Below are 25,242 nucleotides of genomic sequence, written 5' to 3' on the forward strand. Positions count from 1 at the left end.
TTAGCAAAAAGTAGGCCTATTACAATATCTCCAACTTAAGGAAAATTGCCATTATTTTGCCTTTTTGTTTAGCTTTTAATTAGAAGTTGAGCCTTCTTTCTTAAAAATATATGTCTTTTCATGGGTGTTAGGAAGAAAATACACCACACACACACACACACACACACACACACACACACACACACACACACGCAGGCTCGTGATGCTTAAGAGGAAAATTGGATAAAGAATTCTATTAGAACACTCGGAAATATAAAGATCTCCTTGTCATTAAAATATCCAAGAGGAGAACACAGACCTGCACTGAAATAATAAAATGACTGTGTAATTGTCTTTATAAAATAAACTGTCTCTATTTATATTACAGAAAAATACCATCATTTAATTATTTACATAACATTTTGGAGGTTTTTATAGCTCTTTAAAAAGCCTGTAGAGCATCCAGGTCAAGCTGGTAAGATGCTACAAATACTATATCTAAAATAATTTCCACTATATTTTTCTCCTGAAAACACCACTCTGTTTGTAGAATTCAAACAGCTTCAACTGCTTGAGATGGTGAAATACCTTTGTGCTTTTCAAAAATCACATTTCATAAAGGGCATTTATTCTATAGAATTAAAGTTTACTGAATAATAAACATAACTTTAAGTGATGCAAGCTGTCAAAACCCTTGAATGTCAAAGTTAAAGCAGATAGCCCTTCATGATTTTTGCTGCTTCGGAATAAGAAAGGAAGCAGAAAGAGAACGATTAAGGAAAGGCAACCTCACCTTTGGACTTCTTCATCTTTGTATTTTCATCATAAATAACAATTTAAATACCCTTTGAGGTTAATATTTTCTGGTTCAAAGGGAAAGTACAGAAAAAACTAATATATTCATGCATAATAGGAGGCAACAGAGACTGGAGCATCTTATTTGTAGCAAATTTTATTTTCAAATGACCATAAAAGGTATCCAGTTACTCTTCAGATTAATTTATGAGATCATGCAAGATGTAAACATGACGTTCCAAAGGAAAAAAAATCATTCCTGACAATTCTAATAGATGAGGAAAAAGTACACAGAGATACACACCAGGAACTTTCTACATATGGCTAATACCTGGATCTTTATTCTTGCCTGCCTTTCGTCATTTCAGCACAGATAAATGTAGTGCAAAGAAGCAAAAGTTAATAATCCAAGGGAAGAAAAACTCGTTGATGTGATTGATGCATGATACGAGAGGGTTTACTATATTAATATTCGCAAAGGAATGTTGGAAGTGAGGAGTGATGTTAAGTAAAAATATCTATTTTGCAACAGAGTTAAAAAGAAACTTAGCTGTGATTATATTGCTACCTACATCATATTCATCGGCTTTCCCTTGAGTACCATGCCCAGTTCCAAACTTTTTTTTTTTTTGGCTATGGAAACAGATAAAATGAAATGGACATCTTTCCAGAGGGCATTCAAAATAATATATTAACTTAGAGTTATAATGTATTTTGAAAATATGGTAGATGGTAATATTATTCTGAAAAAAATGTTATATGGGCAGAATAGGTATTATAAAAATATTTTAAAATCAATGGTGCACTGTAAAGAAAGTAACTTCCTATTTTTGACATGTTCTGTAAAGCAAAGGACCGTGGCTTTACATCAGAAGGGTTTTATTTATTTGAATATTCAGAGTTGGTTCCCGATTACTAAATGTATAAAATAGATCCAAAAGGCCAATCCAGAGTATATCTATATAGTTATACAGCTGTATCGTTTCAAAGAAAATACAATGCCATTTCTGCAATTTGGACTAAGTCCTAGTGTCCTCATTTAACCCTGGTGTCTAGAGACCATAAAATGTAAAAGGTGTTGGACCCCCTGGAGGGTACACGTACACAAACTCCCCACAAGTAAAGCTAGCTTTGTTTATAACATAGTTGAAAATTAAACAGCAAAACTCCATACAAAATTAGTTCTTCACATTATTTTTATAACGATATTATCCCTAGGATTCTCCGTAAGAGCCTAGAATAACATGACTCCAAATTTCCATTCCAGAATTTCCCACTTCTTTTTTTTTTAAATTTTATTGAAGTGTAGTTGATTTACAGTGTTGTGTTAATTTCTGCTGTACAGCAAAGTGACTCAGTTATACATATATACGTATATCCTTTTTCATCAGAATTTCCCACTCCTAACACTCCTCCCTGGCAGGCACACTGCAACAGAAAATGAGATGCTATTTCTACGTGGCTTATAAGTTGCCTCGTGGCCAAAGAAATGTTATTGTGAAATAACGTGCGGCGGATTCTACAAGGTTTTGTTAAATAAAGCTATCTACTTTATAGGTGACGAAACATCACCAAGGTTTTTAAAAGTGTTTGCTTTGGGTCGTTTGCTATGGAGTCATGTCCTTATTTGAGGTATAAAAAAACCCACCCACTCTCCAAGTCAGCATTAATGTGGCAACTCACCAAAGTCGACAGATGCGGACTCCCAGGGAAGCGTTTTGTGCCCAAGATCAATTTGCAAGAAGTAGGCTAACCCAAGCCTTTGGGAGGTAGAAGCTACAAAAACAGAGTGCCCTGCCCCCAACCAAAAAGTCCGCGTCCTTCTCTTCCACGCCAAACAATAAGGGTGCAGTTTTGCAGGCTCAGAGACCGCTGTCCATCACAGGAAAGCACCACGGACCTTCGGATTCAGCATCCTATGCTTCTTTCTGTTTCCACTCACATAATTAACGCTCCTTTCCTTTCCTCTTTAAAAATGTGCCTCTTTCAAATTTGTATTATTTTTTTTCAGATCTCTAATTTCAGTTATGTTCTTTCCCTCTGTGGTCTCTTCCCGCATTTCACATTCCAGAGAAATATTTAAAGGTCTGTAAAACCAGGTGAAGTTCCAAAATATTTCTAAACGAAACTGCCACAGGTGACAGCACAGGGAAAGAAGGCAAAGCTACAGGACAAGGATTGGAATAAACTGGCTGGAAATGTATAGGAAAATCTATTTAAGTTACAATAGCCATGGATGAGGTTTCAATGAGGCATAAACATTCAAGTTACTGACAAAACCAACATGTTTCATGATCACTCAAAATAGTCTACTTGTCATGGTGCATTGTTTTTTTTTTCTTTTATTAGTAAGTTGCTCTCTCTTTTTAAAATTTTTTTTTTCTTTTTTAGTATTCAGGAAGCGAAAGCATTTAAGAAAACATTCAAAATTCTGAGAATACATGTAAGTGAAATATTTACACTATCATTCATAAAAGTTACATCATTTACATAGGGTTCATTTGTATATAATAAAAATTTCATCATAATGAAAACTTTTCTGGAAAGTTATATGTTAATTTGTTTAACATATGCTTTGGATATACAGCTAAATATGAATAGTTTAAAAAATTCTGTCTTCAAATATCCCTTTAACAATTAAAAAACCTCATTCCTAAACACTTGTTTTTCTTTCCACTTGCTCTTTTGTTTGTGATAGCATATGTAATTTGAACTATGCAAAGATTGGATCTTGTCATAGTTCAGAATATATTTGTATACTTTCAATAAATTTGCTCATTGCATAGCAAACATGTAAACTTACAGAGGATCTATAAATTTTACCCTAATCATCTAAAAAAAGTTGCTGAAATTTTACATGACAGTATATTGAGGTTTATTTTTGTTGTAATTTGGGTTTTCTTTGTTTTTTTAAAAAATATTTTTAGTCCATGTGTCAAGTGAATACAACTAATAAAAAGTCATGAGAAGTCAAAAACCAAGTAAATAATTTTATCCTAGATTACCAGAATTTAACCTCATTATATCATTTGGGCTTTTTCCTAAGTATAACAAGTTGGAAATGTATTGTGCTGCCTTTTAAGACAGTGCTCCAAATTAATTTCAAAAGTGTGTGTTTAACATAAAGTTAACTATGTTTCCATCAAATAAAATGTTTATTAATGAAAGCTATTTATCATACAAGAAACAACAAAGATAAGTCATCATACAGAGATGTACACTAGAAGTGACAGATGTAAAAGTGCATGCAGAGATTTCTGTTTAAAAAGGAAGTAATAAACAATAATACTAAAATCACTGGATTTTGATCCCTATACCTTAAATGAGTGATAGCTTTTCTTTGAATTTACAATTGGAAAATGCCATTAACAGATAGGACTAATACACATTAGCAAGCAGGTGAAATGAATGTTTTTGGATTTTATTTTACAACTACTGTGCTTGACAAATGTGTGGGATTTTTTTTTTTCAATAATTTTCTTCAAATATGGGGTGGGCATATTACTGCCTGGTTGCTCTGATTTATACACGATTTATCTAATTTTGTTTAAAACCATATAATTTTAAGCCTCCATTTGTGTTAGACATCATAAAGAACAGAAGTTTTGTTAACATTCAGTAAATGACATTTAAGTCTCCCGGTCTCTCTCTCTCTCTTTCTCTCTCTCTCTCTCTCTCTCTCTCTCTCTTTTTGGCTCAATAGATTTTTAAATGTATGATTATCATAACCTAATATTGTCTTTGTCTTCACTGCAGTGGATTTCCGATCAAACTTTTCCCCTTCTTTTAATACTTTAGGGAATTTTCAAACGTCGGGATGTTTGGCTGTAATGCCCCAAGATTTGTTCTCCCTGAAAAAAATCATAGTGACAATTTATTAACTACAGAGCAACTTGGCTTTTAGGGGTCTGCAATTTCTATTTAGATTTACAAATATCCATCTATTTTAGCTCAATAGACCTAACATTAAACTTAATCATATTTAAGGTTTCTTTTCATGCAATTACTTTATCTGCTAATTATCTTTTTTTTAATTCTAAAAATCAGGCTGAAGTCAAATCAGTGGGGCATTACTTTTAGTGTAGGAAAATATATTTAAAGGTAATTCTAAGTTGAATTACACTGCATATGCAATGGTAATTTAAAATGAATCAGAAGCTTGGAAATCTAAAAACTATTTGTATGTTTGCATATCTAAAATTTTTCATATTACCGTTTTAATAGCTTTTACAAATAGACAATCGAAAACACACTAGTACAGTTAAGCCTTAAGTAAAACTAATGGGAAATAAAACTCCTTAGATTCAAAATCGTTTATTCACACAAATTTAATAGGATATATCACAATTGTTTGGTCCATAAATATTTAGGGGGAATAGTTTCTATACAATGCATTTATCAATAAACAAAGAAACATGGACAATTTTGCTAGACCACTTACTGTACTATAAACACGAAGCTCAATATATAAGATTATTGAATTTATCAACTATATTGGAAAGAGTGCACAACTGCTTTCTATGACATGTTTGTCCCCTCTAACAGGATACACCATAAAAAGAGTTTCAGAAATAAGAGGTAAAACAGTACAAAACTAGTGAGGTGTCAAAAGGGCTTAAAACAGTTAATTTAACAAACAACACATATATCCTGATTTTTCACAAACTTACTTCCAAGTTATCTCATAAGGCACATAGGAGAACTGAGTTATAATTAGTCTACTTAATAAAGTAGATCTATAGTACCATATATTGTTCTGTCAAAGAACAAACTTTATAAGTATCAATATTTTACCTGTAAAAGTGTATCAATAAGATCTCAGCCTTACCAAGGTTGTTTGGTCTGGTTAGTGGTAAATGCCCAAAATGTAATAGAAATATGAAAAGTCAAGATTTAAGCTCCATATAAGATGATAACCACACTTGCTAAATATATAATGGCAATCACACCTTCTTCTGTTACAGTGTTATCTTCCATCATCTTTTTTTAAAAAATAAGCTACTTTCTGTGCTAATTTTCTAAAGACCCTGAGCAAAAGTTACAATAATGCACTTTAATGTGGGCAGTGAACTGTCAATATGTAACCACACATTTATACAGCCAGAAGGACACCTTTAAAATCTATTAAATAGCCACTTCGACCACCAGAGGAGATTTAAGGGGTCCAAAAAGTGGAGAACATGTGCAAAGTTATTCTTAACAATCCACTAAAGCAAGACATATATCTTGACTTCTTTTTTATTTTTATTTTTTTTAGGAAATCCACAATCTAATTGGTATTTAACTACAACAGAAGCATATAGATGAACATTCACCACTGCCCAGACCATTAAGATTTTAGCTTAAATTAAAAGAAAAAAAATGCTACTGTAAACTAGGAAATATATTCAGATCAGCATCCACAAGGCTTCTGAGTTTATCTACTTTAAATCTAAGAACCTCAAATCTCTAATGTCAGAAAAAAATTTTTTCTGACAAATACATCAACCTGTGCCAAAGTAAAATGAAGCAAAACAAAACCAAAGAATTCTCATTGTCAGCATGTTACTAAGCTTTTTTTTTTAAACATTATCTGTATAGAATGCCAGATACAATATCATGGTACAGCTGAAGCCAATTAAGAGCTATTGATTAAATTATACTGATTTTTTTAACTTCTTAAAAAATTATATTTTGCTTATTTCCATTTTCCCTGGGAAAAAAATAATTTAGAAAGAATGGTTTTATAACTGTCATTTCTAGCTTGAGGAGGTTAAAAGTATAGAATTTCAAATTCTGTTTGGAATTATCATGGATACACAGGAGGTTTAAGTATTTTTCAAATGTTGAAAAGCAATAACTAACTAATGAGAAAGTTTTGTTGGGATGTACACCCTAAGAGGAAAAAAGAGTCACATTCCTGGTTAGATTTCCCACCTAATTAATCTTTAATATTTAGATTTGCTATCCTTAATGTTCTTGTTTAATCACATTCCTCATTTGTAAAAAAAAAAAAAAGGAATGATCAAAGCATGTTTTTTCCATTTTAAAATTTAAAAAAAGACAATATGAAGTTTTCAAAATTCCGTAAGTACACGTACAATTGCAAGATTAAAAAAATAATTTTAATTAATTATCTGATTCTTTATTAACCTAATTATATAACCGGGAATATGATTATTTGCCCATCATAATACCACTCTTTTTTTTTTCTTCGAGATTCTGGAAATAAGTAACATACAATTTTAAGAGGCACTTATTAGAATGATTCCCAAACTCCCCTTACCGACTGAAAGATCTAATTAATTTTTTTTAATCCAAATACACTTTGTAGACAAAAAAAAAAAATACACTTTGTAAAGGAGACAATACTGTAAACTCATTTGCCAAGTGGCTGCAGAGGCTACACACCAAGCTGTTGTTTTTATTTCCCAAGTATCTTGTGGGTTAGGGGAAAAAAAAAAAAAAAGTCTTGTAAATAATAAAATAATCATTAGAATAATAATAAAAAGAAGAGGAAGAATTTAAAAAAAAAAAAAAAAAAAACCAATGTTAGAAAAGGTTCGTTAAGGTAGTTTGCGAGGGGCTTCCGGATTCGTGGCTGTCCATGTTAGAGGTCACGGCTGTCACTACAGTGATAGTGGGATTGGTCAGGTCTGTTAAAGTGGTCGCAGTGCCGGGTGGACTGAGCGCGCCGCTGTCTGCTGAGGGCGGGGCCGGAAGCGACGTGCCATCAGCTTTATCAACACCCCCATTCTCCTGCCGCAAAAGGTTCCTTCTGAATTTGGCTCGTGCGTTTTGGAACCAAACCTGCAAACCAATCCCAATGGATTTCTTTACCGATGTTTATTTTTATACTTGTTTTTTTTCTCTCTCTCTTTCCTTTTTTTTTCTTTCTTTTTTTTTTTTTTTTGATATGTTTCTTTTAAATATAATTGTTTATTTTTCTTGGGAAAGAAGGGCTTTTTTTTTTTTTTTTTTTTTTTTTTGCTTTCTTTTAAAACACAGTAATTCCAGTACGACTACGGACACCCTCTGAGCAGCACGTGTGCCCCCGCCCCAGCATTAACAACTGCCGCTTGGGGGCTACGGATGCTTAAGTGCAGGTACCGTGGGGAAATGAAGGCACAGAGATGAAGAGGGGGAAACACACCCTGATTCCTCAACTACTGTCTTTTTGAGAATGAGGGCAGGCGAGGTCAGGGAATGGTTCACAAAGTAAGAATCACTCGCATGAAATGAACATCATTGAAACAGATTTCAGCCTATTCTTGAGTCCGACACATGGCAAGTGTTCCTTGCATAGGAAAAACCCCGAGGGCCACAGACTCCAAGCAACCGGAAACTGGCGGGTGGAATTTTAAATGCCTGCTATTTGTCACTGAAAAGTGTAAGAGCATCACAGGTGACCCACAGCAACCCACTCTCATGTCTCTAGTTACATATTCTTACCATGATGAGTTTAGGAAAGCAGTTGGACAGCAGATCTCACTCCTGGTATTTAGTTGTGAAATATGGTTGGTTAAAATGGGAAAATACTTGCTCCAGGTGGTTGCCGAGACACTAACCATACTTGTGGCTTTTCAGGAGTTGACAAAAAGGGTCGTCTTGAATTTGGAAGCTCACAACAGGTAGTGAGGCTGCCAAGGGTGTGCTGAAGTAAGACAGCGCCAGCAGGTCCCCCCGCCAAGTCTGTGCACTGACCCTAATGTGAACGTTAAGTCGCCAAAGCCACAGCTTGCGCAGGTAACGTCACCAGCGTTTGCAGAGCAGCTAGGCAAGCTGAACTGGCTTTGGTGCACCCATCTCTCCATCTGCAGGGAGAATGTGGCTGCATCTTAGAAGACCCTGCGTCTCTCTTTGGGCAGTCTCCGGAAAGCCCCTGCAAAATCCCAGTACACTCTCTAGGGAGGTAACTAAGGTAGACTAATGAGAAGCAGTACAGGAAACAGCCGTATCACTCCAAACAGGGAAGAGAACTATTTTTACTGCAAGGGGAAGATGTATACACAGCCAACGATGGAGGTTTCTTACCTGCAAAACTCTTTTGGTCAGGCCTGTTTTCTGAGCAAGCTGCTTGAGGTCCTTGGCGTCCGGGTTGTGGTTGATGGCAAAGTAGGATTTCATGGTCCGGAGCTGGTGATGCTTGAAGGAGGTGCGCATGCGCTTGGTCTTCTGCGAGGGCGGGTAAGGCTGCTGGTCCAGATGGTCGGCCTCGTTCTCGTTACAACCTGTTGCAGTCACAGTGGACAAACAGGGGCTCAGTGGAAAGTCCTGCGTTAGCTGAGGAGAGGGCAGGTGGCATGATCATGTCACGACCCGACAACAACGGTGGCAAAAGCTGTCGACCCAAGTATGAGTGGGAGCCAGACAAAAGAAAGAGGTTAATTGCCCACGACCTCCAAAACTAGGCTGTTCATGTGGACACACCCGAAGTTTAGGTAGTAGAAAAATATTAGATAAATCCCCTCTTCGGCTTAATGGTTGCTAGAAAACCTTGAAAAAATGAATAAGCTGTAAGTGTGGGAGGGAGAGAAATCTTCTCCAAGAGGGAAAAGACAAAAAACCCTTTTCTACGATATTTATGTGTATCAGCACACCACCGCTCCACACACAGTTTTTAGAGACTTCTCGTTTTGTCTGTATTTGTGAGATGAGGCCTACCCTCTGAAGGCATGAAAGATACGCAAGCGAGTCATTTCAGCTCTCTCACATCTGAAGGTTTTGGAGAGCCCCCCAACGAAGGAAGAATCTAAGTTCCGATTTTTAGCCTTTTCTGCTAATCCTAGAACGTTTCCAGAAAAAAAAGTTAAAAGTGGCTGGACAAGGGAGAGAAGTTAGAAAATAAAAATTTGCAGGATTCTTATGTAACCGTAGGAATATTATTTTGGAGGGCTTTTAGCTATAACTGCTTAACGTAGGGCTAACCAGGATGAAACTAGTTTTCCCTTGGAGTTATTTTAGTAAATATTTCTGAAAGAGAACGAGCGCAGACTTTTCTTCCCCGGTTCATGCCTGCAGCGCACCCCACAGCTCCCAGTTCAGAGGCTCTGACGTCCCGGCTCAGATCGTGCGTGGCCTCGTCTGCTCTGGCATGTGGTACGGAGGGGGGTTGAGCCGTGTCCCTGGCTGGCAGGGCAGGAGGGCGGCGTCACAGCCCCCCTTGCACAGCTCCCTCAGCACTGAGGGCAAAACGACCCAGCCTTTGAAACAAGCCTCAAAGTCCGTATCCCCGGGATGTAAAGATGTGCGTAAGAGGTCATTTCCAATAACCTACTGGCTCTGCATAAGAAATATGATTACAAAACGAAAACATTTTGCTAAATATTTACTGATTCAGCCAACTTCGCAACTTAAAGGGCATGGCAGGTTTTTTTTTTTTCCTTTAAACCTTACTTCAGATGTTTATCTCATATATATTCAGACTGATCATCGTGCATGTTCGTGCATTATAATAGAATATCTAAAATCAACCTGGTCGTTTCCCTGGGGGAGATGAGGGGAGAAACCTGAATCTTGAAGGAAGTGAGACATCTCGTACTATTACCTCTTTCCTTCTGCTTGAGAAAATAGTATTTGCCTGCTATGCTCTGGTTACAATTACTTTTTAAAAAACACTTTTAGTAAATCAGTATATATACAGAAACCCAGTAGTTTTATAGCCATCAACAAGAGTCAGCTGCATCACAAAATCCACTTAAGGAATTCTCCCTGATGTAACAAGACTAGGCACGGACTAATGTCTCCTTTGTTCATATTTCCATGAGATCCATAAAGAGGGCACACTTGGCAAAAGAGCAATTGAGTTCATGGAGAGAAAGACTCTATCATGTTCACCATCGGGTCCTCTAAGTCCTGCACAGGGCCAGGAGCTCAACGAGCATTCCATCAAGATTTTGAATCTTTGTTCATCCGTAAAATCACGAGTGACTATAAATGCAAAGTCAAATCAACTTGAAATGGAATGCAAGTTAGATATATACAGCCAAATGTTGAACAGAGGCTCCTAAAACTCCACCAGAAAGGGTAACCTGTACCCAGAAATAAGAGAGAGAATATGCTTTACATTTTATCCTATTGCATCCCCGGGGAGAGATGTCAAGTTCAAATATTCTACAGAATTGCCCTTTTGTATCCTCAAATGGATGAAACCGCATCTCATGACCTACTATAAAACTATACTTATCTCCAGTAAACTGAGCTATATTTCACAACCAGATTATAAATGAAGCCACACCAAAACAGTCAAAGGGGCCCACCTTAGTCACTGGAGGCTTCTTCAAGTAAGATTTCAATTCTGTCATAGGTGAGTGATATGTAACCCTTCCTGAATAGCACATTAAATGGAATATTACACTTGAGGTAGAAGACTTAACTTGGTACTTAAGTAATGCCCTTAGCCACCCCCCCCCGAAGTTATTATTTCTTAGAAATGGGTTGGATTCCTATCCTAACTATATACTCATTAGTCTTTAAAATGAAGTTTATGAAAAAAAGTATAGACAGGTTTGATAAAATTGCTTCTCTGAGTATGCATTCTATATCCATTATTGCTGATTAAGAACTTAGCAGAGAATTATAGTGTATTAAACACAATTATGGGACTTGCTTTCACATAGAATACAATTCACTGTGCAAAAAGATTAAGTTAGCTCTTTATTAAACTGGTATTAATATAAACAGATAAACTGTGTGATCAGTTATATTATGTGAACTAATAGAGCAATCTATGTCATCTGCAGAGCAACGCAGTGCATTGGCCTAAATTACTTGTGTTTCACTCTGAATGCCTTACGTAAACTTGCAAGTGACTGCGTTTCCCCAGGGGCTACTTTTAAAGCTACAGGGGTTTTCTTCCCCCCGAATTATGAGATGAGATGATAAATTTCTTAAAACTGTCTTAAACATACACCTAAGTATTTTATTCTCCGGTCACTTATGGAATGGTCTCCTATCCTGAAGTGAGTTTCTATTCTGCAGGTGTGTAACCTTCTGAGAACTGATCCCTGGGAGACCACTAGGGGTCAGTGCCAGGCAAATTTAACAACTGCCGGGAGCTTTTGAAGTTTGGAAGCCAAGAAAGAGCCTAAGGAGGGAGATTTCGCGAAGTGGCAAAAATTTAGTCTCTCAATTAATGTTAAGTTACCCAAACAAGAGCTGCCTGCCCTAGACTAGATCCTCTTCTCACCCTGGAGGGCTGCATTTCAATCCAGCATCCCAGATAAACTTTCCAGGTCTCTTTCTAAAATATCTGCCTGATATCTGCAGGAAGAGCTATAAACTAAATCAGGAAGAGTCTCATGTAGAGGCATGTGCCTTATGTCGAGCGCTTACTGATCTTTGCCAAGCTTCCCATCTCTGGAAGTCTGAACCGTAAACATATTCTGTATACATGTGTTTGAAAATATATCAATGTATAAATTAGATGTGTTTAGTATCAACATTAGTCTTTTCTGAGATTAATTTACACTTAAGCAGAGATGGCTCCAAAGAAAGCTAAAATAATGAGCTAAAACTGCGGGTCCATTTTACTGTCTGCCCTTTAACGTGTTTTTAATGCACTGAAGTGTTTCTTTGGCTAGTTTTGTAATAACAGACTGGCACTGGATTCATAAACTTTGTTTTAATGGCAGGTTGATTTCTGGTCAGGCATCTTTAACCCAATTTCTCTAGATTATTTTCCCCTGATCTTAACTATACGCTATTTGCTCGTATCTCTGGGAAAAGTCCAGAAGGGAGGAGGTGGATGTTAATTAAGAGGCACCGGCTCTGCAGTGGTGTGATCTACAAACTCCCTGGGGTCAGGGAGGCCCCTCCCTTACTTTTCCCTCCTTAATGAACAAGAGCATCAACTTTCTCCATAACCCTGTAGCAGCAATTTGCAAACTAAAGGCCTAAGTGGAAAGAGATTTTCGTTCTTTCTAAGAAATAAATGTGTACTCTCTAGTTCTCCTCGGAGAAGCACAATTTTCTTGACCCTAAAGTTCTGTGGCTCTTTCTCACATAAAGTAAGATCAAGGCGAAATCAAACGTAGCTAATTAGGTTAAACAAACAAGCGAAAACCCAGGCTTGCCACCTTTGGCTAGAAATCTCCTCCCCACACTTCTGGACCTTCTCTGGGCTGAGGGCTTCCCTCTCTCCAAAAGCCTGGCTAGTTTCTCTCTCTCTCCCTCTCCCTCGCTCTCTCTCTCTCTCCCTCGCTCTCTCTGTCAGTCTCTCTCACTCTAATTAGGGCATTAGGGCCTTGGTCAGTGGCTGGAGATTCCGATGTCATCTTCTATTAACAGAGAACAATTAGTGCCCTACCCGACTGCCCCAGGGACCACGCATCAGAGGAGCCCAAGTAAGCGCGCTGGGCACCGTGACCCCAAACCAGAGCCCCGGCCTCCTCAAGCACAGCAAGGGCAGCGCGCAGCCGGACCTCCGGCGGGGGGTTGGCAAAACCCGGGGGTGCGCCCGCTGCGCGACACCAACCCATCCGGTCAGGGTCTCGGCCGGCGGCCGGCCCTCCGCCTCTGCCCAGTGACCCCGGCTTGAACCCCGTGGGACCAGTACAGTCGCGCTGGGTCCCCGCTCCTTGGGACACCACCCGCTGCGCCTTTTCTATGAAAACCTCCCGAGAACCAGGAGGGAGCCGAGGAGAGAGCTGGGCAGAGCCCACTCGGCCTGCGGGGACCCTGAAAGCTGTGGGCCCGAGGTGGACTCCCGATTCCTCTAGCTCGCACTGGCTGTGTGACCCTGGGCAAGTCACTTATCTGACGGGACAGTGTCCCTTCACCCCTGAGCCACAGTGGCTCACACACCACACCAGGCACGTGGGAACTGGAAGAGAAAAACAGGCAAGATCCGTGCTCTGGGGCGCCCACCCGTTGGCTGGTATCTGGGTGCTCGTGGTAACAGACAGGGGTTGCCCCCATGAGGTCCCCAAGGTCCTTCCCAATAGAATGGACTCCCCTGGCCTGAGTCTCCTGCATGCTGAGGTCTCCGTGTGGGGCCAGGCCAGGGGACAGGGAGTCAGAGCAGCTAAACCAACCCTTAGGTTGCCCCAAGGTTATCCTAGGGCGGCTTTCTGGAACCTCTTTTCCAGTGGCTGGGACTCACCGGAAGAGCTACCATCCCGCTTGGAGTTGGACTGGGGCCCTCGGGGCCTGTCACCATCCTCCCCCGGGGGATGGCAGGGGAGGGCGGGCTACCAACAATGAGAAAGTGGCGAGTGAGAGAGATTGATGAATGATAACGTGTGCGCCTCCCAAAGCAAGGAGGAAGGCGTGCTCTCTGGCCTGTTGCCTGCATTTTGTTTTGAATTAAGAGAGAAAGCTGGAGGAGGACAGAAGAGCAGCCTGTGACACCACTAAGCCTCCTCAGAGGGCCTGACCTGGAGGTTCTTCCAGTCTTCCAGTCTTCGGGGCGGTCTGGGTGTCTGCATGGTTTATCCCACAGGGAAGGAGCCGGCTGGCTGGGTCCCCTGACCCAGGGAAGGAGCAGGCCAGCTCAGCTGTGGAGAGTGACTCCGGCCCCTACAGCTGCTTTTCACCAAGATCAGGGATTTGGTTTTTCAACACTTGGGCCAACTCTTTCCCTGATTAACTCTGGGCTGGTGACCACAGCCTCTGCCCTTTCTAGACAGACTGGGGCTGGGCTCTGAAGACTTCTTTTCTTTTCTTTTTTTTTTCCTTTTTCTTTTTTAGTATTTAGGGAAACCTCCTCCAGGATCTATAATTTGGCCTCCACTCAGGAATTGCCCTGGGGCTGTTTTGCTCCAACTGGGAGCCAGAAACTAATGGGCTCATTAACTAATGGGCAACAAGGATTTGGCTCGGCCTGTTTGCGGGAAGTCATTGCAGCCTCATGAACGTGTTTTCTGGCCCAAACCACAGAAAGGTCTCTCTCACCTGTTCTCCCTCTCCCCTCCCCCTCTTCTCTCCCTCTTTCCCTATCTCCACCTCTCCCTTCTTTCTGAGCGAAAGGGAGCTGTAGTGAGAAAAGGGTCGTGCCAAGGAAAGCACCGTCTTGCAGCCAGGTCTTGGACGGGAAGGAGCTGGCTGGAATTCTCCTCTGAGCAGAGGAGGTTAGGGCTCCAGGGGCACTGGGGAGGGGCTGGGCGCCCACCTGAGTTGTAACTGACGATGTCCACCCCCAGCGCGGGGCTCTTCCGCTTCCGGGGCCGCCCCTTCTGCACGGTGCCAGCGCCGTTGAAGTAAGGCAAGGCCAAGCCGCCGCTCTTGGCCGCCAGCTCGGTGTAGCTCAGCTGAGGTGGATACTCCCCTTGCAAGAGGGTCTCGAAGTGGGCGCGACAGTACACCAGGCTGTCCTTCATGCCAAAATGATCTCCCGTGGTCAGGGTCTTGTTGCAGGTGGAGCAGGTGAAACAGCTCAGGTGGTAGACGGAGTCTCGGGCGCGCATGACCATCTCGGAGGCGGAGATGCCAAGGTGGCAGCGGGCACATCTCTGCACAGAGAACCTTCTGGAAGGAAACAGTCGAGTCAGGGCGCTGGCGGAGGCCAAGGCAGGGCCACCTCCCACTGTGACGCCTGGGGCATGGTCAGCAGTGGCCCAAGACTGAGAGCTGGGAGGGGTCCGGGAGGGGAGGACCCGCGCCCACTTGGACATTAATTTTATTTGCTCATTGACCTGCTCTGGTGAACAGGACAAAGAACCCTTGCATTAAATTCAGAAGAATCGGGTAACTGATCCTCCGTTTTCTTCTCTGTAAAGTGAAAATTTTAAAAAGCAAAAACAAACCCTGCACTGGGTAATGCACAACACTATGTTAAGAATATCACATTGCGATGTCAAGTGAAAACGTTTCCTCGATTACGAAACATACAAACGAAGGGCGTTACTATTTATGGAAGCGTGAGCGCGCCTGAAAGCATTCAGACACGGCCCCGGAGGAAAAAGGACAGTTTTGCAGAGGGAAGCTAATTCTTTTTTAACCACTTTTGTCGCCTCAGCCGAGAGCGGAGCCGACTCCCTGCACAACGCTCGCGTCCCCAGTCCAAAAGCAGAACTGGGAAGAATCAATAAACAAGCTGCCGGCGACTTGACTCTCCGGCGTCTCTCGAGTGTGGCGGGCAGGTTCCAGCCAGCGGGAAAGGCATCTCGGAACTGAGAGGCCTGGCTTTCGGCAACAGCGATCACTCCTTTGCACGGTCCTTTACGTGAGTTCCCGCCCCGCCTCGCGAAAACCTGACACCAGTTGCTGCTGCCCCGGCCACCGGTTGAGTTCCAAGGCACGGGCCTTGCTCAGTTCGTAGTAAACGGAAAAAAAAAAAACAAAACAAAAAAAAACAAAAACAAAACAAAACAAAACAAAAAACCGCTTTCGTCTCGGAGGACCGAGAAACGTTCATTTACCCTTCCGAGATTTGCCCAACTCCCTCGGCCGAGCGGCCAAGGGCTCCCTGAGCGGGACGGTCGCTGATCACGCTCTAGACCTTGGGTGCCCGCGTCCGCGCGCACCCTCCCCGCGCGCCTGGCGGGGATGGGGATGCCGCAGCTTGAAGGCGCACGCGCTGGGCTTCCCTGGTCTGGAGACTGGTAAGAGTACCCCCAAGGGACCAACGGCTGGGGACAGGGAGGGGACTCCGGGGCTCGGGCAGGTGACCCCTCCAGGTGTGCCAGGGCGTAAGGGCTAGGGATACCTGTAGTAGTCCTCCTTGCAGTAAATGCTACCGTCCTTGGCGAAGCAGGTGAGCTCGGACTCGAGGGCCAGCTTACATTCACAGCATTTCAGGCACCTCAGGTGCCACTGCTTGTCCACGGCCAGCAGGTAGTACCTGTCGGCGATCTTACCCCCGCAGCCGGCGCACAGGGCGGGCTTCTCAGGGCTCAACGGAGGCATCCCCTGCAAGGAAGCGCGCGCGGCGTCAGGAGGGCGCGCGGGGCCGCCCCACGCGGGTACCCTTCGCGGCGCCAGCCCTCGGCCTCGAGGAGCGCCGCAAGGTCAGGGGCCGCTGCGCAAAGGCAAACGTCGGAGGAACATCTGCAGTTTCTCCCTCTTCGACTCGCACCCTTCCTACCGCGTCCGCCTGAACGCGGCGTCCGCGTCCTTCCCGGACTTAACCTAAAAACACGCGCCGGCCACCTAGAGCCTTTTTCGAAAGGGCTAGGAGCGCACGGACTATAGTTTGGTGGATGTTTCCAAACTCGAATAATTAAAAGTTAAAAATTGTGGCTTCCGATGCGCACGAAATAAAACAACGGAAATTGTTATTGGAGAATGGAAAGGCGACCCGAACTAGCACATGTTGTTTTTTCAACAAACACTATTACATTGCTATTTCTCTAAATCCTTATGAGCAACGCTGAAATTAAAAGGAAGGGAGAGGTTTTTATACTGGTGCTCATAATTTGGTCGACATTGTTTTGATCGGGATGTATTTGGCAGATCTTGCTGTTCGCCAATCTTCAGGGTTATTGGTCCTTTCCCTACTAAGGGTGTACCGTGCCTGTTTTCGGGGAGGGTCCGTTATCCGATCCCCTCTGCACGGGGCCCTCTTTCCCTGGCATCAACATACCCAGGAGATCTTTGTCCTGAAAATCTTTTTAATGCCCCAATTAAGCTTCCCGCCTGCGTCCCCACGACACAGCAAGGATGGGGACGCCTCGCCTTAACAAGCGCAGCCCCGCTGTGAAATTCGGGTTTGGATTACTGCTTTTTGTTTTTAAACAGGGTAGCCACAAAAGGGGGAAAAATAGAAGTTAACCGCTGTACATTTCCCTCAGGACTAGCAGAAATGGGTTGGACTTCCCCCATGAAACTCTGGCGGGCCTGGAAAAGTAAAGTTTCGCCCTTTATTCAGACAAGGGCCTGCGCTGAATTCGTTTTGCAAATGCAGAAACATCCACCAACGCGGCTACTCGGTGGACCCCAAATACCGCTGACCCGCCCAGGGCAAGTCTACCGGCTCAGTCTGAGCCACAATTCCCGGGGTGATGCCTGAGGATCTACACATTTCGGCTGAAATCATTTCCGGAGACTTTTGTAGTTTCCCCCCTCCGGCTCGTAAGTGGGAAACGCGAGCACATAGATTATTCATTGGTTTTCTTTATTAAGCTGGCATGACTTTTATCCTACGTATGTAATCGACAGAGGTGGTCGATCACAGCGTTTAAGGGTTGGAAAGTTCTCGCTCTTGGGCTAGGTGCCCCGCTCCTCCGGATTGTCTATTAGAGTCCCCTGCACACCATACCCGCCCGACCCGAGAGCTCAGCGCAGTCCTGTCTCACTCAAAGGGCCCAGATGAGCTGCCAGAGACCCCGAAACTCGCGGGGTTTGAAGGTTCCACGTTCCGAGCATCCGGAGAGCTGGAGGGAGCCCAGTGGCGTTCTAGTCCGCTCACCAGACCCAGGGACGAGAGTCACCAGGCTTCGGCTCGGCCCGGACGCTCGGCCGCGCGCCGGCAGCCGTGGCCCGCGCCAGCTCGCCCTCCGGCCGTCGATCCTCGCCGGGGAGGGGCCCGGGAATCTGAGGTCCGGAGGAGAGGACGTCCCCATCCTCTCGCGCCCGGTTCTCCCTGCTTTCCCGGGACCAGCTGTGGCAGAGGGGAGCGAGCTCGGGGTGTCGCGAGCGTAGACAAGTCAAATCGGAAAAGAGCCCTTCCTTACCCTGCAGCCAGGCGGACCAGGGATAAGCCACCCGCCAACCTGGAGCGGACGCCCCCACGAGCCGCCATCCTCGGTCGGCCGCCGGGGAGGCTCGGCTCGGCTGCCCCGCGCGCGCCCGGGCGCCCGACTCGCGCCGCCGCCGGCCCTTCCTTACCGCGTCGCGGCCGTTGAGCTGGGCGCCTTTGGCCAGGCGGGCCTCGGTCTTGGATCTGCGCTCCATCTCCTCCATGATGCCTTGGATGTGGCCTCCGGAGATCCCGTGGAAGAGCATGGCTGGGGGGCGGAAAGGACACGAGTCGTCTTCTGCCCGGCACCCCACTATTTCCATAGACACACGCCCGGGGCTCTCAGCTCATCCGAGGGAAGGAGAAGCAGGGAGCGCGGAGGCGGCGCGATGCGGGGCTGCGGAGACGCTCGGGGGCAGAGGGCGAGGGGGCGAGAGGGAAGAAGAAAGAAGGAGGCAGACGGAGTGGAAATTGGTCTGCTCGGGAAGGAGAAAAGAAGAAGGGGGGAGAAAAAGGCCCAGCGGCTCCCTGAAGGAGATGCGCAGGAAACAAACACACACGGGCGGAGGGGAGCGCAGGCGAAGACGGCAGGCGAATCTTACTGCTCTGAGAGATCGAGTTACTAATGGGAAACAACTGCAGCGGGGGGAGGAAAACAAAATCTGGTGAAGAAAGAAAATAGTTCTGAGCACAAAGAAAGAAAAAGAAGTGCTATTTTCAGCGGTCCCTGGCTGCTTGCAAGTTCCCAGCGCCTGTGGGTTAGGTTGGGGACTGCTCCTGCCGCCGGAGCTGTGTCCAATTTGTTAAGAGACTAAAGCCAGCCCATTTTTGATAATTTAGTAGGAGGAGTTCTCTCCCCGGAGCTGCCACGGATTTTTATTCAGACAACAAAGACCTGTCATACTCCTCTCAACCCCCTGGTGATGGGCAAGTGAGGACAAACATGGGGGGGGGGTAGGGGGGAGGCGGTAGGAGGGGGCATTTACTGCCCCCCAACACACACACACACACACACACACACACACACACACACACACCCTTCCAAGAGTTCCCAGCGATCACGTTTGAAAGGGAAAAAGGAGCCCTTATTGTCCCCGCCCTGGCGCAGAAGGCAGAGAGCCGGTCTGTTTGGTCCAAGTTCAAGATCAGACCCTGGCTCAAGAAATGCAGAATGTCAGCTCCCGCCTTTAGGTTTCCTCCTTGTGGACTTTCTGGTCCCCAGCTTACGGGAAGCCCAAATAAGTAAATATTGAGGACAGGACATTCCTGTCCTCCCCACCCCCACCCCTCCTTCCTCAATTCACTTTTTAAAAGCAAGTTGCTTCACCTCCCCAAGGGCTCCCGACCCCAGCAGGGACTGAAGCAACCCCCAAAGCGAAAAGGAGCTAGAAGAGCCTATGTTTCTGGAGTTCACTTCTGGCAAAAAGATCTTTCTTTGACACGTCGGTGTAGGGGAAAGGCCGTGGGCTTGGAGACGTGCTGTGCAACTGAACCGTGACCACAGGGGGATGTAGTCTCTCACCCAGCTCAGGTTTGGAGGGAAACCGATGGCGAGTCCCGTGTCCCGGATGAAACTTGTCAATGTGGGCAGCAGCTCGGGGACCCGCGCGGACTTGGCACCGCCCCCCGGGGCCGGGCGCGTGCCCCACTGCCCCGGCTGGACTGGGGGCTTGTAAATCTGCACGCGCCACACATTTCGGAGGATGTGAAGGGGGCTTCTCGCCGTGGAGGAGGGGAAGGTGCGAGCTGGTAAGCAGAATGGCAGCCCCGCGCCTCACAAGAGGCAAGATTGTTCTGTCCCCCTCTGCTGCCGTGAGCGGCGGCCCCTCCTCGGCCCTCTTAACAAGTGTCCACAATACTCTGATATTGTCGATTCATTCAAACCACCAGAAGCCCCCTGGGGGCCCGAAGCGGGGAGCGGGGGCGGCAGGAACCGACCCAGCTCTGAGCCGAGAGGAGGAAGCCCCGGCTGCGCTCCGCTCTGCGCCGTCCTCCCTCTGGCCGCCTGTTTCCCACCGCGCCCCGTCGGCTTTCCCGGGACCGCCCGTTTCTCCCCGGCACGTCCCGGACACCTGGAGGAGTCCCCTGGGGGCGCACGCGCTTCCCTCGGGAGGAGCCCGACTTGGAACGGTGGCCAAATCTAGAAAGATAGAGGGAGAGAGGGAAGAAGAGAGAGAGGGAGGGAGGGAGGGAGGGAAGGAAGGAAGGAAGGAAGGAAGGAAGGAAGGAAGGAAGGAAGGAAGGAAACGGTGGCCAAATCTAGAAAGATAGAGGGAGAGAGGGAAGAAGAGAGAGAGGGAGGGAGGGAGGGAAGGAAGGAAGGAAGGAAGGAAGGAAGGAAGGAAGGAAGGAAGGAAGGAAGGAAGGGAGAGCATGGGGGAGGAAGGGAGGAAGGAAATGAGAGAGGGAGTAGAAAGGAAAGGAAGGAAGAGAAGAATGGTGCAGATCCTGACTTCCTGCCCCAAAGCATCGCCTTCTGAAGCTGCTGGAGTCACCTCTACCACGAAACCCAGGACTCCACTGCTTCCCCCTTACTCTTTTCTCTGGGTCAAAAATAATGTTATTTGCAGACTGGACGCTGTTATGGTCCTCCGGCTGCCAGAATACAGCTCATAAAACACAATTTCACACAAAAATGAAGCCAATCAAGTGAACTAAGCTGGAGACCTCCCCTCACTTTGGCAGCCCTACTGGACAGCAGGGCTGCTATTTACTGTAAGTAATGTAATTAGCCCCTTTGGATGGAAATCAATGAGCTTTTCAAACCCACGTGCACAAACGCTGGGGCTGGGGGCAGCAGCTCTTTCAGAGACAGCAGGTCCTCTCACAAAGGGGCAGACTGTCTTCCCACAAGGCGGTGACTGGGACCAAGGGGGGGGGGAGGAGGAGGAGGAAGAGAAGGGGTCTTTGAGAAGAGCATCAATTAACCCAAGGAGGCTCCAAGGAAAAAGTAAATATGGGACCTCAATCCAGGGACCCGCTTTGTCTAGTTTCTAGGCTAACTCCCCCCGCCGCCCTCCCCCCCATGTGGATGTTCAGAAGTGGGTTTGGCTGTTGTTGGATTTGGGTCCTGCTCAGCAAAAACAACAAAGAACCCAAGAACACCACTGCCTCCTTGCAAGGGCTGAAACTTTGGAGACTTCATTAAGTGAGAGCTTAACAAACAACTCCAAGAAAAAGCCAGAACTTTGTGAAGTCTCCAGGGAAGCCAGGCACAGAAGTCCCGTGAGCCCTCCAATCCTTCCGTCCTCCCTTCATCCGCTGCACACAGATTTGTTCATTGTGAATCGGGTACAGGCAGGGCAGAGGACCTCCTGCCATCAGCTTCCAGGTTGGAGCCCAGCTATCCCTGCTTTTTCTTAGAAAACTCGGGTTGCAAGTTCCTGCGCCGGGTGGGATTTGCTACTTCCCATAAAGATGAGAAATGCTAGGATTCTAACTTCTCAGCCAATGCAGGAAGATTGCAGAGAGCCAGGGGTGGGGCAGGGGGGCTGCTGGAGTTCGGGAGGACCTCCTCACTTCTGGGGAGATGGGAAATCGCTCCCCGTCCGTCCAGCCCTGCCTCCTCTCACAGTTCCTGAAAAAGGAAGCCCATGGGGGCGGAGGATATTTTCTCCAAGAACTGGGCGCGTGACCTGGGACGTCCTAACCTTTTTATCTTGCAGCCTCGGGGAGATGGTCTAAGAGTGTGCCCCAGCCCACTACTCTCAAAGCACTTTAAGGAGAGCGTCTTGGTGGCTCTGCCTTCTTTCCTCCCTCCAGAAGAGCTGCCGGGGCCCGGGGCCCGCCGAATGACCCTCGAGTGCTCCGCACTCGCCAGTTCCTGGGGCTGGGTCCCCGCATCTCTCAATGGGACAGGTGCAGGGACCCCTACCCCCGCGGCCCGGAGGGGCATCTCGAGTCTCCCTCTAAACTCAAAGCTCTGTTTGGAGCAGGGCGGCAGAACCTTGGCCAGGGGCTGCCCTGCGTCACGGCGGAGCCCACGTCGCCCGCAGCCACCCAGCCGCTTCCAGCGGCCGCGCTGAGGAAAGCGGGCGGCTGGGACGGGGGCAGAGGAGCTGGATTGAGGGTCAGGGCCTCGGAATGTCCCCTAGCGCGGCAGCCTGGTCCCGGGTTCCCACTCCCCCCCCCAGAGGGGGGAGGACAGGGAAGCAAAGGGAACGCGCGGCTTGATCAAGCGGCAACGGAGGCTTTAGGGTCCCAAGGGGAAACCCTGCCTCGACTGAGAGAATAAGCGACTCAAGGTCTCTTCAGACCTGAATTTTGGAGGCCAAGATCCTGTGCCCCGGGTTTGCCCTTAAAAGGGCAGAGGTCGCCTTTCCGCCTGACCCAATGAAGCTAGTTGAGGAGCCTCCTTGGTCTGAAAGGTGCAGCTCTTGGAGCGTGTCCGGCTTTGGGCGCCGTCCTGGGGCTTGGAGCCGCGCACCCAGCCCGGGATGCCTCGGGGTCTGCGCTGGGCAGGAGGCCAGAGCATAGCCCGGAGGCAAGCCGGCCCTTCTCCGTCCGTGAGCGCAGGGAAACTGTGTGTACCCCGAGGGTGGCCGAGCCAGACTGGCGCCGCCGCCAGGGCGCCCCTCGGATTCAGTCCTGCCAGGAGGGCGGCCTCCCGCCAGCCGGGATGGGCACGGGCTGAGCGGCGCCGGGCTGCGCGAGCTCCAGCGCGAGGAGAGGGAGCCCCGCGGCCGGGCCTCTGCGCACCTCGGCCGGGAGCCCGTTCCGCGCGGCCGGCGCGCCGGGCCCTGCCCTCGGGTGCGCCCTGTGTCCACGCGCCCCCTCAGCCCCGCGGGGCCTCCGGCCCGCCGCGCGCTCCCTTCCAACCTCTGCCTCCGACGCCCCTGGGTCCTTCTCCAAGGGACGGCCGGCCGGCGGCGGAGACCGCGCTTCTGAAATCTGCGGCCCTTTTACCTGGGGTCCGCAGCGGCCGCAGGGATAAAGGGAGCCGCCCCCCGCGCCCCGCCACCCCCGCGTCCGCGCAGATCGCCCCCAGAAACGGCTACGCGGGGGTCAGATTGAGCCAACAGTGGGGGTGAAGCCAGTTTGCAGTTAAGCCCTAATGGGTGAGAAGCGACGTCTTCCTGCCCCCGTCCCCGCCCCATCCCTTCCAGTGAGGAGACGCCCCCAGCAGCTCCGCGAAGGACCCGGCGCGCAGCCCTCGCGCCCCGACACCCCGCGGCTTAGTGGCCCCGTGACCTCCGCCCCCAGCGCCCCCGCCCTGAGTAACTCAGACCTTCGAGAGAAAGGCGAGAGGAGGGGAACGCGGATTTCAGGAATGCTGGCCGGAGACTCTGAACGAGACCACGTATCTCAGAGCCTACGGCTCGCGGTGTAATTTCTAAGACGAACACACGCCCCTCTTCTTCCCAGCCGGTGAAGGCGTGCACACGCGCGGGCACACACACGCTCACACGCGCACACGATACACGCTCCGGCCTGAGAGAAAGGGCAAGAGAAAGCCTGGCGTGGAACTCACCTGCCTCTAGAGCGGTGCCGTTCAGCATTCTGAGAGCAGGAGCGGATCCCTCAGCGCTGGCGGCTGCACCGCGGAGAGACGAGCGCATCAGCTCCGAGGTGCGGCCCGGGGCCCCGAGCGCCTCCCACCCCGCGGGGGGCGCGTCCCTGCTGCTCCCCCCGCCGCGGCCTCGGGCGCCGAGAGGCCTCGAGGGAAGCCGGGCAGCCTCCGGTAGGTGCCCGGGGCGCTTCCGCGAGCCGGGCTGTCGGGCTCACACCGAGGGCGGAAAACTGCTCCGGCCAGACCACCCCCATCGGGATCTTACCTTGAGGTCCAGACGTTCCCGCCCAAGAGGCCGGTCCTCGGCGAGGGAGGGCGGGAGGCGGCGGCCAGAGGTGCGAGCCAGTCCCCAGATCTCGCCAAGGGGTCCTCTGCTAATCCAAATAAATAAAGTCAACCGGTGGCTGGCTGGGTGGATGGTTCTCTCTCTCTCTCTCTCTGGGTGGATGGTTCTCTCTCTCTCTCTCTCTGGGTGGATGTCGGGCTCACACCGAGGGCGGAAAACTGCTCCGGCCAGACCACCCCCATCGGGATCTTACCTTGAGGTCCAGACGTTCCCGCCCAAGAGGCCGGTCCTCGGCGAGGGAGGGCGGGAGGCGGCGGCCAGAGGTGCGAGCCAGTCCCCAGATCTCGCCAAGGGGTCCTCTGCTAATCCAAATAAATAAAGTCAACCGGTGGCTGGCTGGGTGGATGGTTCTCTCTCTCCCTCTCTCTCTCTCTCTCTCTCTCTCTCTCTCTCTCTCTCTCCACCCCCCCACCCCGCCCCGAATTGACCCGAATCCCTCACCTCTGACCCGCAGCTCCTTCCACCTGTCTTGTCTTTTCTATTTATGCTTCCAGATCGGGAGGAGGAGCAGAAAGGGGTGGGCAGAGCACGCAGACGCGGACCCGGGCAGGGAGACAGGCTCCGAGGCCGCGTTCAGCCCTTCCAGCCTCTCAGTAATCAGGGAAGGTGTTAATGGAGGACCCGGCCGTTGGGGAACCTCATAAAGCCGAGAGCATCTTGAGCCTTGGGCGCAGCGGGAGGGCTGGAGGCCCGCGGCGCGCCCGGGGCTCGCGGGCCTCCATCCGGCCTTGGCCTTCCAGGTGCTGCTACCTCAAAGATGCTGCGGCCAGCTGGTGCCTGCGTAGACGGCGAGCAGGCGGTAGCCCCTGCGGGGAGCCGGGCTAAGCCACTGATTGCTCACCCGTCACCTCCCCGCCTTTCCCTCGCGGTCCTCCCTTCCCTCTCTGCGCTCCCGGGCTTGGCGCCAGCAGCCCAGCGCTTTGGGGTGCGTTCTGCGCTCGAGGGTGGCGTTCTCGGCCGGCTCAGCGCGAGGGCCCGAGGTATCTCTGCAGCCCGGCTCTGGCTAGGAGGCGGGGA

General features: G+C 48.1%; 1 protein-coding gene across 3 annotated transcripts; it reads right to left on the reverse strand.

Moving 5' to 3' along the window:
* Nucleotides 1-4,431: 4,431 nt before the first annotated feature.
* LHX9 (LIM homeobox 9) lies at nucleotides 4,432-24,505 on the reverse strand. 3 transcript variants are annotated; one of them, XM_028488077.1, is made up of 7 exons: nucleotides 24,419-24,505; nucleotides 23,841-23,903; nucleotides 18,520-18,638; nucleotides 16,400-16,602; nucleotides 14,864-15,219; nucleotides 8,788-8,984; nucleotides 6,683-7,563 (listed from the first exon to the last, which is right to left on the reverse strand). In XM_028488077.1, exons 2-7 carry the CDS (start codon nucleotides 23,866-23,868, stop codon nucleotides 7,306-7,308), a joined length of 1,161 nt encoding a protein of 386 aa, XP_028343878.1. In that variant the 5' UTR covers nucleotides 23,869-23,903; nucleotides 24,419-24,505; the 3' UTR covers nucleotides 6,683-7,305. The 3 variants fall into 3 exon arrangements, with proteins under 3 accessions (XP_028343879.1, XP_028343878.1, XP_007115324.1); XM_028488078.1 differs by lacking the exons at nucleotides 6,683-7,563; nucleotides 23,841-23,903; nucleotides 24,419-24,505 and adding an exon at nucleotides 4,432-4,625 and having other exon boundaries at nucleotides 18,520-18,693; XM_007115262.3 differs by lacking the exons at nucleotides 23,841-23,903; nucleotides 24,419-24,505 and having other exon boundaries at nucleotides 18,520-18,738.
* Between the last annotated feature and the right edge of the window lie 737 nt (nucleotides 24,506-25,242).

Source organism: Physeter macrocephalus, chromosome 4, assembly GCF_002837175.3.
Source record: "Physeter macrocephalus isolate SW-GA chromosome 4, ASM283717v5, whole genome shotgun sequence".
Taxonomy (NCBI): Eukaryota; Metazoa; Chordata; class Mammalia; order Artiodactyla; family Physeteridae; genus Physeter; species Physeter macrocephalus.

What these genes read in the sequence shown, in the direction of transcription:
- LHX9 (XM_007115262.3), bottom strand. Translation starts at nt 18,693, where the DNA reads ATGGAAATAGTGGGGTGCCGGGCAGAAGACGACTCGTGTCCTTTCCGC. An exon ending in TGCAAGGAGGACTACTACAG is followed by an intron (nt 15,220 to 16,399) that starts GTATCCCTAGCC and finishes GTTTCCTTCCAG; the next exon opens with AAGGTTCTCTGTGCAGAGAT. An exon ending in TGACCAAAAGAGTTTTGCAG is followed by an intron (nt 7,564 to 8,787) that starts GTAAGAAACCTC and finishes ATTGGTTTGCAG; the next exon opens with GTTTGGTTCCAAAACGCACG.